This window comes from Salvelinus namaycush, chromosome 29, assembly GCF_016432855.1.
Source record: "Salvelinus namaycush isolate Seneca chromosome 29, SaNama_1.0, whole genome shotgun sequence".
NCBI classification, from domain to species: domain Eukaryota; kingdom Metazoa; phylum Chordata; class Actinopteri; order Salmoniformes; family Salmonidae; genus Salvelinus; species Salvelinus namaycush.
In genome coordinates, this window is record NC_052335.1 from 17,142,474 (window position 1) to 17,157,109 (window position 14,636).

A 14,636-nucleotide genomic window follows, 5' to 3' on the forward strand; every position below is an offset into this window, starting at 1 on the left:
CCCACTATGTCTTCCGACGAACCATCACAGGCAAAGCGTCAACACGGGACGAAGATCGAATCCTACTACTCTGACGTTCGCCGCATGTGGCAGGACTTACAAACTATCACGGATTACAAAGGGAAACCCAGCCACGAGCTGCACAGTGACACGAGCCTATCCGACAAGCTAAACACCTTCTATGCTTGCTTCAAGGTAAGCAACACAATCATGCGTGAGAGCACCAGCTGTTCCAGATGACTGTGTGATCGCGCTCTCCATAGCCGATGTGAGTAAGACATTTAAAACAGGATAACATTCACAAGGCAGCAGAGCCAGACGGATTACCATGACGTGTACTCAGAACATGCGCTGACCAGTTGGCAAGTGTCTTCACTGACATTTTCAACCTCTCCCTGACCCAGTCTGTAATACCATAAACTATCAAAATAAAGAAAGTCGCACACTCCATGTGTAATTTCCCTGCAATTTAATGGGTATTTACCAATGTTTCGGCATCATTGTGCCTTCCTCAGGGTGTTAGTCAGCACCTCCACACAAACTATTATTCTGGGTGGGCGCCAGCACGCCCCCATTGACATCGACAGGGCTGCAGTGGAGCGGGTTGAGAGTTTCAAGTTCCTCGGTGTCCACGTCACCAAGGATATATCATCGTCCACAGTCATGGAGAGTACGACAGCTCCTCTCCTCCTCAGGAGGCTTCAAAGATTTTGCATGGGTCCTCAGAAAAAAAAGTTATACAGCTACACCATCGAGAGCATCTTGACTGGCTGCATCTCCACTCGGTATGGCAACTGCTTGGCAACCGACCGCAAAACTCGCAGCCATCCAGGACCTCTATACCAGGCAGTTTCAAAGACTCCAGCCACCCAAGCCACAGACTTCGCTCTGCTACAGCATGGCAAGCGGTACCAATGCACCAAGTCTGGAACCAACAGTACCCTGAACAGCTTCTACACCCAAGCCATAAGACTTCTAAACAAGACTGCTAAATAGCTAATCAAATGGCTACCTGCATTGAACCTTTTTTGCACTAACTCTTCCACTGACTATGCACACACACACACTCACGACATACTTACAGGCCAACACACACACTACATACGCCCACGCCACTGCTACAGTCTATTATCTATCCTGTTGCCTAGCCACTTTACCCCTACCTCTATGCACAGTATATAGCTACCTCAATTACCTCTGCACATCGACTAAGTAATGGTACTCCCTGTATATAGCTACAATATTTTCTACTCCCTATATAACAATGTTATTTTTACGCATAATTTTTATTATTTATTCCAAGTGTCACTATTTATTTTTATACATTTTTTTCTTTCCCTCTCATCTTCAACTCTGCATTGTCGGAGAATGACCATTAAGTAAGCACTTCACTGTTGTCTACGAAGCATGTGACAAATAAAAGTGTATTTGCTTTGAAACCTGGATTCATTCATACAGACTTGGTTAAATAGCTTCTGAACTTCAGTCAGTCTTATTCCAAACACAGTGGCAAAGAGACTATAAAACCGTAACTTTCCCCTCAGAGAAGAGATTGGGTGCAGTGTGCATTGAAAAACAACACCCGTCGGATCTCTCAAAATGACTGATGATCCGCTCTACAATCATATTACCAACAACCAAACACACCTCTCTCTGTCCCAGGCAGCCAGCCCTCATTGAGAAAATATCACCAGAGGTACAGTGTGTATATTACTCAGGCGTGGTGGTGGAGATTACAGGAAAGCTATTCACATTAGACGCAGTGGCTCATCGCATCCGTCAACAAATTAAGCTAAGGCAGCGCAGGCAACCAGCATAATCACAGTCTGTTCCAAGGCCACTCCATCTGAGGTAACTCTGAGGGCTGGGCTCAGCAGACTGCTGCTTGGAGAGAATACAGATACATTGTAGCTATCCCCCCAGAACACTGCCAGGCCAGCCGCTAGCTAGCCTTTCCAGAGATTAATCATATCTGAAAAACAGAAATGGCCGCCACTGAAAACAATGCATCATTTGTTAGCAATAAGTAAACAGTTTGACTAAAAGGCCTAAACAGCCTGGTGAGAGATACTAGGCTCAGTGTGACTGCTGTTGTGTGGAACCCCTGAGGGCCTAGTCAGTCACAAGTTGTTGCAGCCACAGAGGGAGGGGGTCAGGAACAGGGTCTTTATTGAGCCCCTCACTAGGCCCCTGCTCCAGACCCAGAGTTCCCCAAACACACACACACACAACCTCCCAAGACACACATCAGAACGTCTAATTGCATCCAATTTTACGAGAGCAGGTCCTCAGTAAACATTTGATCTCACTCTGAGGACAAGAGTCATTCTGCCAAACCAATATAAACAGCGGATCAAAAAGACGCAAATCATTTCTTTGTATTTATTTATTTTTTCCCTGCACCCGACCATATTCAGCTTAGTGAAGCAAAAAAATCTGCAAAGTGAGGCAAAACATTGATGAGTCATCTGTGTGGACTGTAAACACAAAAATATATTTTTAAAGTGCCTTCGGCAAATGTCTGGTCAAGTACTGTAGTTTTAATGTGACGCTCAACTGTGATGACATTTATAGAGGGTTTCGCTCTACCTCTTGGGTCCTGCTTAAAACCACCAATACCTAGTCACGTTAACCAGTGTGTCTGAGCACAGCACTCCAAGGCTAACCCTTACCCAGCTTCTACATCAGCCAAGAGTTGTGCATCCTTGCCCACTAAACATCCAGGACACCTCTCACTACGACTACTTGCAATGGGTGAAGCAACAGGACAGCAACAGGCAAGACCACCTCTCCTTTGTCAAAACACCAAAGAGAGCTGGATATCTCAGGTCATTACAGCAGATATTCTTCCCGTCGGTCAGCAGAGCTCACCCTCACCTGTGTCCTGAGAGTTGAGCACCTCCAGGGCATGCATCATGGCACTGGCGAATACGTTGGCATCCTCTTTGCTGCCAAAGTTGAGTCCGTAGACCTGCCTGGCGTCGCGCCACTGGTGGAAGGTCTGTGTGGCCTGGTTGTACTTGAGCCCCTTGGGAATGGCACAGTTTATTACCACCTGGAGAAGGATAGAAAGGGGGAGAGAGAGGAGATCGAGAGAGATGGGGGGAGATAGAGAGGGATGGTTTTTGAGATGGTTTTGATAGCTAATTTAAATTCCTTAAAGGACTACTTGTGATGCTCAAAACAATTATCAAATCAAATGGTATTTGTCACGTGTCGAATACAACAGGTGTAGACCTTACCGTGAAATGCTTACTTACAAGCCCTTAACTCTATCGTTGGTTAAGAAAATATTTACTAAATAAACTAAAGCAAAAAATGTAATAAAAGGTAACAATAAAATAACGAGGCTATGTACACGGGGTACCGGTAGCGAGTCAATGTGCGGGGGTACCGGTTAGTCAAGGTCATTTGTACATGTAGTTAGGGGTAAAGTGACTATGCATAGATAATACACAGCGAGTAGCAGCAGTGTAAAAACAAAAAGGGGCTGTGTCAATGCAAATAGTCTGGGTGGCCACTTGATTAATTATTCAGCAGTCATATTAACAGGTTCTAACCCCAAGCCATAAGGAGCCTTTTGGATGCAGACTTGGTAGCAGAGAGAACAGTCTTTGACTTGGGTGACTGGAGTCTGACAATTTTTTGGGCCTTCCTCTGACTCCGCCTAGTATATAGGTCCTGGATGGCAAGAAGCTTGGCCCCAGTGATGTACTGGAACGTACTCACTCCAGTCTGTAGCGGCTTACGGTTGGATGCAGAGCAGTTTCCATACCAGACAGTGATGCAACCGGTCAAGATGCTCTCAATGGTGCAGCTATAGAACTTTGAGGATCTGGGGACCCATGCCAAATCTGTTCAGTCTCCTGAGGGGGGAAAGGCATTGTCGTGCCCTCTTCACGACTGTCTTGGTGTGTTTGAACCATGATAGTGTGTTGGTGATGTGAACACCATGGAACTTGAAACTCTCAACCCACTCCACTACAGCCCTGTCGATGTTACCGGGTGTGTGACCACACTGCCAGATCTCTGACCTCCTCCCTATAGGCTGTCTCATCGTTGTCGATGATCAGGCCTACCACCGTTGTGTTGTCAGCAAACTTAATGATGGTGTTGGAGTCGTGTTTGGCCATGTAGTTGTGGGTGAACAGGGAGTACAGGAGGGGACTAAGCACGCATCCCTGAGGGGCCCAGTGTTGGAGGATCAGCGTGGCAGGTAAGGGTTGCCTACCCTCACCATCTGGGGGCGGCACGTCAGGAAGTCCAGGATACAGTTGCAGGGGGAGGTGTTTAGTCCCAATGTCCTTAGCTTAGTGATGAGCTTTGAGGGCACTATGGCTTTGAATGCTGAGCTGTAGTCAATGAACAGCATTTTCACATAGGTGTTACTTTTGTCCATGTGGGAAAGGGCAGTGTGATTGAGATTGCGTCATCTGTGGATCTGTTGGGGTGGTATACGAATTGGAGTGGGTCTAGGGTTTCCGGGGTGGTGTTGATGTGAGCCATGACCAGCCTTTCAAAGCACTTCATGGCTACTTTCATGAAGTGCTACAGGGCTGTAGTCATTTAGGCAGCTTACCTTTGCTTTCTTGGCACAGGGACTATGGTGCACTTCTAGGAAGAAGGATAGGGAGAGAGAGTGAGATGGTTTGGATAGCTATTTTGAAGTACTGCGAGGACTACTTGGGTTGTGCAGTGGCGGAGATCTTTGTGGGCTATACTCGGCCTCGTCTCAGGATGGTAAATTGGTGGTTGAAGAAATCCCTCTAGTGGTGTGGGGGCTGTGATTTGGCAAAGTGGGTGGGGTTATATCCTGCCTGTTTGGCCCTGTCCGGGGGTATCGTCGGACAGGGCCACAGTGTCTCCCAACCTCTCCTGTCTCAGCCTCCAGTACTTATGCTGCAGTAGTTTGTGTGTCGGGGGGCTAGGGTCAGTCTGTAATATCTGGAGTATTTCTCCTGTCTTATCCAGTGTGAATTTAAGTATGCTCTCTAATTCTCTTTCTTTCTCTCTCTCTCTCGGAGGACCTGAGCCCTAGGACTACCTGGCCTGATGACTATTTGCTCTCCCCAGTCCACCTGGCCGTGCTGCTGCTCCAGTTTCAACTGTTCTACCTGCGGCTATGGAACCCTGACCTGTTCACCGGACGTGCTACCTGTCCCAGACCTGCTGTTTTCAACTCTCCAGAGACAGCAGGAGCGGTAGAGATACTTGCAATGATCGGCTATGAAAAGCCAACTGACATTTACTCCTGAGGTGCTGACCTGTTGCACCCTCAACAACCACTGTGATTATTATTATTTAACCCTGCTGATCATCTATGAACATTTGAACATCTTGGCCATGTTCTGTTATAATCTCCACCCGGCACAACCAGAAGAGGACTGGACACCCCTCATAGCCTGGTTCCTCTCTAGGTGCCTTCGTAGGTTCTGGCCTTTCTAGGGAGTTTTTCCTAGCCACCGTGCTTCTACACCTGCATTGCTTGCTGTTTGGGGTTTTAGGCTGGGTTTATGTACAGTACTTTGTGACATCAGCTGATGTAATAAGGCCTTTATAAATACATTTGATTGACTATTTGTGTTGCTCAAAACAAGTGTATCATGATTACAGGTAAGGAAATGTATGTTGAGTTCATAAGAGTCATACATTACAGCTAATACAACCTCAGTCAGTCAGTCTACTACCAGTGTTCCCTCAGAGCTGTGTGAATGCGCGCAGCTCCCCTCAGACTGCCGTGCAGATGAAAAATGAGCCCGCTACAGTTTCCCCCCATTAGTTAACACTCAACGTTTCGCTCTACTGCCGGAATTGTGTTCGAATCAACACAATATTAGCCACTTTCTGTATAATATACCAAAACAAAACACGCAAGATTTAGTATGCAAAACTAACTGTGCAAGAGATTTTCTTGTAGGCAAAGCGCATTAGAGTAGGATTCTATTGCATTGGCAGACTCAGGCCCATACTCTACACAGACCGGAGCGCCATAATCAATCAGAGCTGAAGTAGGCCTATATGCAAATAGCCATATCACTTTGAACTGGACTGTGTTTAGTCTATAGTATGAACGGTCGGGAGTAAATGTGCTTGTTTTGAGATGAAAGTGAGAGCTGCATGTAGCCACGTGTGCACATTTGTTCATATTCTTTGCTAGTGAGTTTTTAGCACAGTTATAACTAATTTCTAGTCAATGGGAGAGTGGTTTATTCCAACGAGAGCAGAAAATGTGTGTATTTCTAGCCATCTGAACAGTGAGTCAGGTAAAGAGATGTTTATGTCTTAAAGGGAAAGTGTTGTATTTTGAGACGGTCTTGAATAAGCTAAGTAGACAATAGGCAGAGAATGGGAATAATAATGAATTTTATTTTGTAAAGTGGTTTCTTGCCTCAAATATTTTCAGTCACCTTGTCTGAATGACAAGTGGATAAACAGCTTCATGTCAAGCCCTGCATGTTTTTTTGTCTCATGGAATGTAGGCATTGAACACCACACATTGGCTGCTACTGTAGGCTGAATGATAGAACAGCTATTTCCATGTTAAAATGTTATGGGATGTGTTTTTCTCCATTGTTTTTTTAAATGGTAGGCCACTCTGGTAGACCTACATTATAGTCAAATAGCCACAGTAGCCAACTTGACCACTGTTAAAACTAACTTAAAGGGGGGTAACCTAGTCAGTTGAACAAACTGAATGCCTTCAACTGAAATGTGTCTTACGCATTTAACCCAACCCTCTGAATCAGAGAGGTGCGGGGGCTGCCATAATCGACATCCATGTCTCGGGCGCCCGGGGAACAGTTGGTTAACTGCCTTGCTCAGGGGCAGAACGACAGATTTTTACCTTGTCAACTCGGGGATTTGATCCAGCAACCTTTCGGTTACTGGCCCAATGCTCTATCTCAGTGTTCACAGTAAACGTGCGCCGGAAGATACACAGAATTTTCACATTCAAGTTCGCGCCCAGCGCCAAATTTTGGGGAGGGAACATTGACTATCACCACACTTACTACAGTAAAGTATAAGGGACCTTGAATGATACATATGGTTATTAAACAAGTTTGGCATAGGACTAAGGAGCAACCCTGTGTCTATAGTCTTCAGGTCAGAGAAACATTAGCACACCTTTCATAAACAAATGGAGGGTATCGAATGAGCTGCGTTCAGCTCACAAGCAATCATTCACAGCTTGAGGCAGTTCTTCACTTCTAGAATGCTAAGGTTAGCGAAAAGCCGTAGGGAAAAAATACCTAGAATATCCGCACCAAGTTCATTTTAAAAATCTATAATTGAATTAGAACATTCCTTTGGCTCTTGAAAGTGAAGATGTGATGGTTTCTCACTTTTTTCCCCCTCTAGGCAGCCAGGCCAGAGATTTATATAATCTGTTCTATAATTTAGTGTTGATGAGCTCACTGAGGCACACAGAAGAGTAGAGGAAACGAAACGGGTGTCGGTTCGACTCCAGCCAGAGAAAAACAGCACACAAACAGTTAAACTAGCCCCTATCAGAAATCAGCTGTACTGTATCCTGGCCAAGAATCCCTCTGGACCCCTATTACACTTTAAACGAGTCAGGCTCGGAGAGGCATTCAAGGCCTAGCTATAGATTTCACTGCTGTTGTCACCAATTGAAAGAGTCATTGCAAAGGGAAAAGTAGCCTATAGATGCTGCAATTGAAGGATAAACTGAATGTGCTGGTTCTTGGTCATGTTTTTTCAGGTTCCTATTGCATTCTTCAAATAGAAGGTTCTCTGAGGGGCCAACACCACAACCAGACAGATAGTCTTTCTCTTAACGATTCCCTCCACTAAACAGATTGACAGCTAGCAGTCAGTCGGATAATAATAAGAGCCATTAAATCTTGAAGCATTTTGCATTTATCCTGTCTCATATTTGAGATAGAAGTCAATAATCACATCAATACTAATCACATAGTGTGTACTTTTGAACTTCTCTGCTCATTATGAGAAACCAGAAATCCATCAAAGAGCCTAAATAATACGCTAGAGGATTATGAAGACTCAAGTCTGTCAGTGTATGAAGTCTGACCGAGTTATGAAGCAATATAGAAACATGTCCCTCTATTATCAACTTATTGACTTACTAAAGCAGAGTATGAATACAACAACATTTGTGACAACATAAATCCTATTGCAGGTCTATTTTCCATGTCATGCAGTTTAGAGTCAACTCTTGGGTTATACTTAGGGCCGGGATGATACCAATATTGTGATACTCGTTAGTATTGTGGCAAGGAAACAAAACTTATTGAGGATAACAGACCTAATGTTGGAAACAAACTCATCCAGACTCGCATGTATTTTCCAAGCTATAGCATGCAATATTTTACATACAGCAGGTTTATTAAAGGACAAAAGAGTTGTCGTCTTCGGTTTTATTTTCTTTCATTTTTACCAACAGAAAAAGATTGCAATACTGGTATCTGGCGCACAATTTGCCCAGCGTCATCCGGGTTACGGTTTGGCCGTCATTGTAAATAAGAATTTGTTCTCAACTGACTAGTTAAATAAAGGTTCAATAAACAATTTTCTTTCTTTTAATCGTCCCGGGCCTAGTTATCCTTAGACGGTACATAATGACCAAGTGCTTATGAAAGTCTTACAAATGCTTCACGAATATCTTATCTAGTCCTTGGGCTACTACAATGTAACCAGTTAGCTGCGACAGACGCAGAACAGGGTGCAGCCCCTGTCAACATGGGCTTACACTGTATCTAATTATCATGTGAACCCAGTTCTAAGAGTCTAGTTCCTCCTACATGTGAAAGATACATCCTCAGGTTCAGATGGAGATGTGAATGGAGCCTGGCTGGTGTAGGTGGTGTGTAAGCAGTATATACGAGTCGTGTGTGCACATTATGCATCTACAGTGATGGTGTCTATGTGAGAAGGGCTTTTTCCCCATCGTGTTGACATGAACAGCAGCAGGATTAAATGACAGGCCCACAGGACGGGAGATGTCAGGGAGAAGACAGGGAGGGTTCTGGGATTGCTGATAAAGCACATGGCGACCAGCAACGCTTCCACCGAATCCTGTGTGTTAGATAGATTGGTCACACCTCCTCGTCATACACAGCGTCACTGGGTAAACAGCCTCCCATGACTCTGTTCACACACACGGTCACACACGCGCAGTGTCTTCACACACACTCCTGGGGTCTTTCTGCTGTGCTCATCCATCACAAGACATGGCAGGGCCTTGAGGGTATGGATTCTGCAACGCTCAGCAGCTGTGGAGACAACAGCAAGACCTCGCTACACTGGAGACTGTACTATGAAAACCTTCGTCATCACAGGCGAGAGACTACTGGATCAGTATTTAGAAACTGAAGTGTGTTTTTAGTATACAGAATATACATCAAATGTAAGGACAAAATGTCAAGGCAATCAACTTTAAGAACTAGTGAGTGAGGGAGTGACTGTGACAGAAGCTCTTTATTGCATTGGTAAAATGAAAGCAATATCAGAGGCTTTTCCACTGCGTTAAATACCTCTGCTCTACAGCAAGTAGCCTAGTAGACAGGAGGACCGGGGTTAGGCATTCCAGAAACAAGACCTTCACAAGGTGAATAGGGGGAAGGAACTAGGTCAGGGCTTATTGCTTCAGGGGGAACAAATAGAAGTGGTTTTTCATAAAGTCTTTAAAGAAAAAAAAATCTAATAGTGAAATAGTAGGATTGCACTCAATCGGTCATTGTGACCCCCTGCATCAGGGCTGGCTTTGGTATAGTCTTTAACTGGCCTCCGTGGAATCAGTTCTCTGAGGGGAGCGAGGCACTGCGCTGAGAGTCCAGACTTCCTGGATTTACTCAACCTTATTATGGCAGGAAACTCTGTGAATTCCCCCCCCCCCCCCCCCCCAATACCACACCTCTCTGTCTAAATCACTGGCTGCATGGTACTCACCAGAAACACGTCACAGAGAGAATAAAAGCCTGTCAACTGAGTCCAGTAAGTTTAACTATTAAGCTTCTGGGAGAGTTGACCATTCCAATAAAGAGGGATACTAGACTTTGAACTAAAATACACTTATAGAGTTTGTAACCAGCCAACTGACATGATACGCATACTTTAGCTGGAACTGCAGCGCCTCCTTTCTCCAATCGTCTGAGCAGTCCTCCGCTCCTCCATCCCGCTCTCCCCCCCTCTCCCCATGGGCCTCTGCTGAGACCGCTACAGTATGTAACAGGATCTACCACTGCAGCAAAAGGCCCTGTCCTCTCCTCTGTGCCTCTGGATCAGAGACGGCCAACTTTGATGGGGGTGGGGGCCACAGAAAAATCTGAACTCATGAGGGGCACAGTGGCTCGCAGGTTTGTGATCATACATTGATTCCATTTGTGTGGCCCCCCTCTTGATCATTTTTTGTACGTTTTGGAGTTAATTCTGTGCAATTATACTAACTTTGCTATGGGGTGGAGAGGAAAATGAGCTGTTTAACAGCTTATTTCCTACAATTCTACACATTTTACTATACGGCAGAGAGAAATGTTTGCATTTGTTTATATGAAATGTGTGTGAGTGACGGTGACTAACAAAAATCAGAATGGGGCCCCCCAGCCGGTAATTCGACCATGAAAGTAATTTAGCAATATATTTTTTTTTTGTGCAGACTTGCTGATTGACATAAGAGAAAAACTGCTGAGGCACAACCAAATTTTGAAATTGCACCTTGTGTATTCTACTATTCTCGCAATAGTAAATTGAGACCGACTAAGTTACTAAAAAATACACACTGAACAAAAATATAAACTCAACATGTAAAGTGTTGGTCCCATGTTTCATGAGCTGAAATAAAAGATCCCAGACATTTTCCATAGGCACAAAAAGCTTATTTCTCTCAAATTTTGTGCACAAATTTGTTTACATCCCTGTTAGTGAGGCTTTCTCCTTTGCCAAGATATTCTATACACCTGACAGGTGTGGCATATCAAGAAGCTGATTAAACAGCATGATCATTACACAGGTGCACCTTCTGTTGTGAACAAGAAAAGGCCACTAAAATGTGCAATTTTGTCACACAACACAATGCCACAGATGAGGTTGAGGAAGCATACAATTGGCATGTTGACTTCAGGAATGTCTACCAGAGCTGTTGCCAGAGAACTGAATGTTCCTTTCTCTACCATAAGCTGCCTCAAACGTCATTTTAGAGAATTTGGCAGTACGTCCAACCGGCCTCACAACCACAGACCATGTGTATGGCATCATGTGGGAGAGCGGTATACTGATGTCAACGTTGTGAACAGAGTGCTCCATGGTGGCTGTGGGGTTATGGTATGGGCAGGCATAAGCTACGGACAATGAACACAATTGCATTTTATCGATGGCAATTTTAATGCACAGAGATACCGTGAAGGGATCCTGACGCCCCTCATGTTTCAGAATAATAAGGTAGCAAGGATCTGTACACAATTCATGGAAGCTGAACATTTACAAGTTATTTCATGGCCTGCATAGTCACCAGATATGTCACCCATTGAGCATGTTTGGGATGCTCTGGATCGACGTGTATGACAACGTGTTCCAGTTCACGCCAATATCAAGCAACTTCGCACAGCCAAAATTCCACAGGCCACAATCAATAGCCTGATCAATTCTATGCGAAGGGGATGTGTCACGCTGCATGAGGCAAATGGTGGTCACACCAGATACTGACTGGTTCTGATCCACGACCCTACTTTTTTTTTTAAGGTACCAGTGTCCAACAGATACATATCTGTATTCGCAGTCATGTGAAATCCATAGATTAGGGCATCATTAATTAATTTAAATTGACTGATTTCCTTATATGATCTTTGAAATGATTACATGTTGCGTCAGTTGCCCATCCCTGGATGTACACAATGCCTCAGTGGACTACACTAGTACTGCACTCAGCCCACTACACAAACACTCTTCCTGCATGCCAATGAGGCCCTGGGATCCTATAGTGATCCTCCATCAACAAAGGAACAGCACTAGACGGTGTGAAAGTTCATCCACTGACGAACACCATTACAGTGAAACCAACTAAATCACAACAGTCTGATGCTCTGAGGGAGTTACTCCCAGACAGGTAGAGTAAACTCTTTTAGGACAAATGCAGGATCAAGTCAGACCAAGCTAACCATCTGTTCAGTCCCAACCATGGCAGGATAATAAACCTCAGTTCAAAAACTAAAAACTATTCACTCTTAAAGCTGAAAACAGTCAGAGTCTATCATGGCTTCCTTCAAGTCTATTTCAGGGGATCAATTTTCAGGGGAAAGAGATAGGGTTGCAGAGAGGAGGCTCACTAACCAGCTTGTTTGTAATGAGAATAACTGAGTTTGTCAGTTCCTGCTGACATAACTGAATTGAGGGGCTGGGGGGGGGGGGGGGGGGTGAATTCTGCTAAAACCCAGGAGCCGTTTCGGGCCGAGGTCATCAGTAGTGTGTACACTAAAAATACACAGAGGGCTACAAAACAGACAACAATCAGCTCAGACACTAATCCGCCAATCAGAGCGGCGTAGTCTGGTGCAGTGGAAACGATTCAGCAGCACCTGGTGTTGCGTTTCTCGAAATAGGTCTTCTATTTTTCCTGAGAACAGGCCATCCTCTAATTTTCCACTAAATTGTTCCCTTCATTAAATACAGATGTGTATCACTGGCTGTCTGGCTGATCATATCGTATGGAGTAAGACAGTAAGCCAGAGTCAGTGGAGAGGAATACAGGAGACTTACGTTTCCTCTCTGGCATGGAACTACATTGTTGCCCCCCTCTGTTGACTCTATAGCTAACCATGGGCTTTCCTCTTGGACCAGGGACAAAGACAGATTGAGTGATGTTTTTGAGACCTTGGCTCTGCCAGTCCAGACATGGCTGTCATGTGCTGGTGACTGGTGGAGCAGGAAAGCTCTCAGACCTGTTTTCAATTACAGCGCTGGTCATTCCTGAGAGACACTGGGTCATTCCTGAGAGACACAGAGAGGCAAGATGGCTGCCAGACTGCTTCCTACTGACACAGGTTAGACGGAATAAAGAAGTCTAGAGTCATCAGATCAGCGCAGTTTTCAGCCACATGTGAAATCCCAGTCCCACTTTAAACTAACCACAACTTTTAAAAGCTTTATATACTGTAGCATTTATATTCATATACAGTAAGCACTACTATGCTTCACACATCATCTAGGCCTAGTCCCAGTGAGTCACCTGATGGTCCTGTATTTTGCGTCCCACCACCCGGAAGGCGTTGTTGCCTGTGTGGTGGTATATGTGCACTCTGCTGAAGCCCGTGGAGCCGCCGGCTGGAACCCATTTCTTATTGGCATCGTCATACACCATGACAGCGGCCCGCGCCTGACAGATACTCTGTTCACTGCAGAGAGAAGGAGAAGGAGAGAGAGAAAAAGAGCGAGAGACACATTAACAAGCAGCAGTACACAGGGGGACATTGGTTTTTACCTTAAGCAGAGCAGTAAGAATGAACTACCCCTCCAGATGATCAGAGTTAATCAAGCCTGGCCATCCCAGGGACATTCTTGGTCTCCTGAAAGTCAGGAAGTAATAGAGTGGCTGTCTGGGCGGGAAATGGTATTGGAGAAGTCGTTTATGTAATGACATTGGACATGATTAAAAGGAGAAGACTCTAAGGGAGTCAAATATCCATAAAGATATATCAGAGTGAGTGTGAATATATATGATAGGCAGTCCACCTGCAGAGGGGAAACCATACAGCCTAGGTCTAGTACTTAACAGTCACCCACCAGACTCCTGTCTGTCCACAGTGAGAACTGACAGGCCCATCTCACCACACAGGGCTCTGTTCAAAACTAATGCACTACACACCGAGTGTAAAAAACAATAAGGACACCTGGTATTTCCATGGCAGACAAAGCTATGATCCCTTATTGATGTAACTTGTTAAATCCACTTCAAAATCAGCCTTGAAACAATTGAGACATGGATTGTGTATGTGTGCCATTCAAAGGGTGAATGGGAAAGACTAAATATTTAAGTGCCTTTGAACAGGGTATGGTAGTAGGTGCCAGGCCCACCAGTTTGTGTCAAACCACAACACTGCTGAGTTTCACACGCTCAACAGTTTCCCTTGTTCATTAAGAATAGTCCACCACCCAAAGGACATCCAGCCAATTTCACAACTGTGGGAAGCATTGGAGTCAACATGGGGGGTGAAACAAAAAATTAGGAAGGTGTCTTTACACTCACTGTATAGGCTATAGTAATGGGTGTCATTTGAGACTTGTCCAATGACAGTTGTGTAGGGTGATCCCTGACAACGGTTACCGACTAGCGGGACAAAACAAGTAGGCCAAGGCCCTGCCAGGCAGCAGAGTGAATGATTCACCAACATGCTTCACCCTCCCTCCCACTCCATAGCAACTACTCCAACGGGAGGAGACAGAGGAGCAGAATGTGAGAAGAGGAAAAGAGAGAGGAGGAAAAAAGTAAGAGAATGAGGAGAGAAAGCCAGGGGGACAAGGTACAGGATAGCAGAAGAGAGCCAGGGGACAGTGAGAGGAGAGAGAGAGAGAACCTCCCCACACAAACTCTCACCATGAAAGTGTCAGCAGGGGAGAAGGCAGCGTTGTTAACAACAACAAACCATGCAGGGGAAACGCCCGCG

The 14,636-nt window shown here is 45.0% G+C and overlaps 1 protein-coding gene across 1 annotated transcript in view; it reads right to left on the reverse strand.

Annotated features, from left to right (window-relative positions):
• The window catches only part of LOC120024352 (protein enabled homolog), a 150,943-nt gene that overhangs the window by 77,269 nt on the left and 59,038 nt on the right, over positions 1 to 14,636 (reverse strand). The window contains 2 exon segments of the mRNA XM_038968576.1: positions 2,878 to 3,055; positions 13,202 to 13,367. Of these exon segments, the coding sequence (XP_038824504.1) occupies positions 2,878 to 3,055; positions 13,202 to 13,367 (344 nt within the window).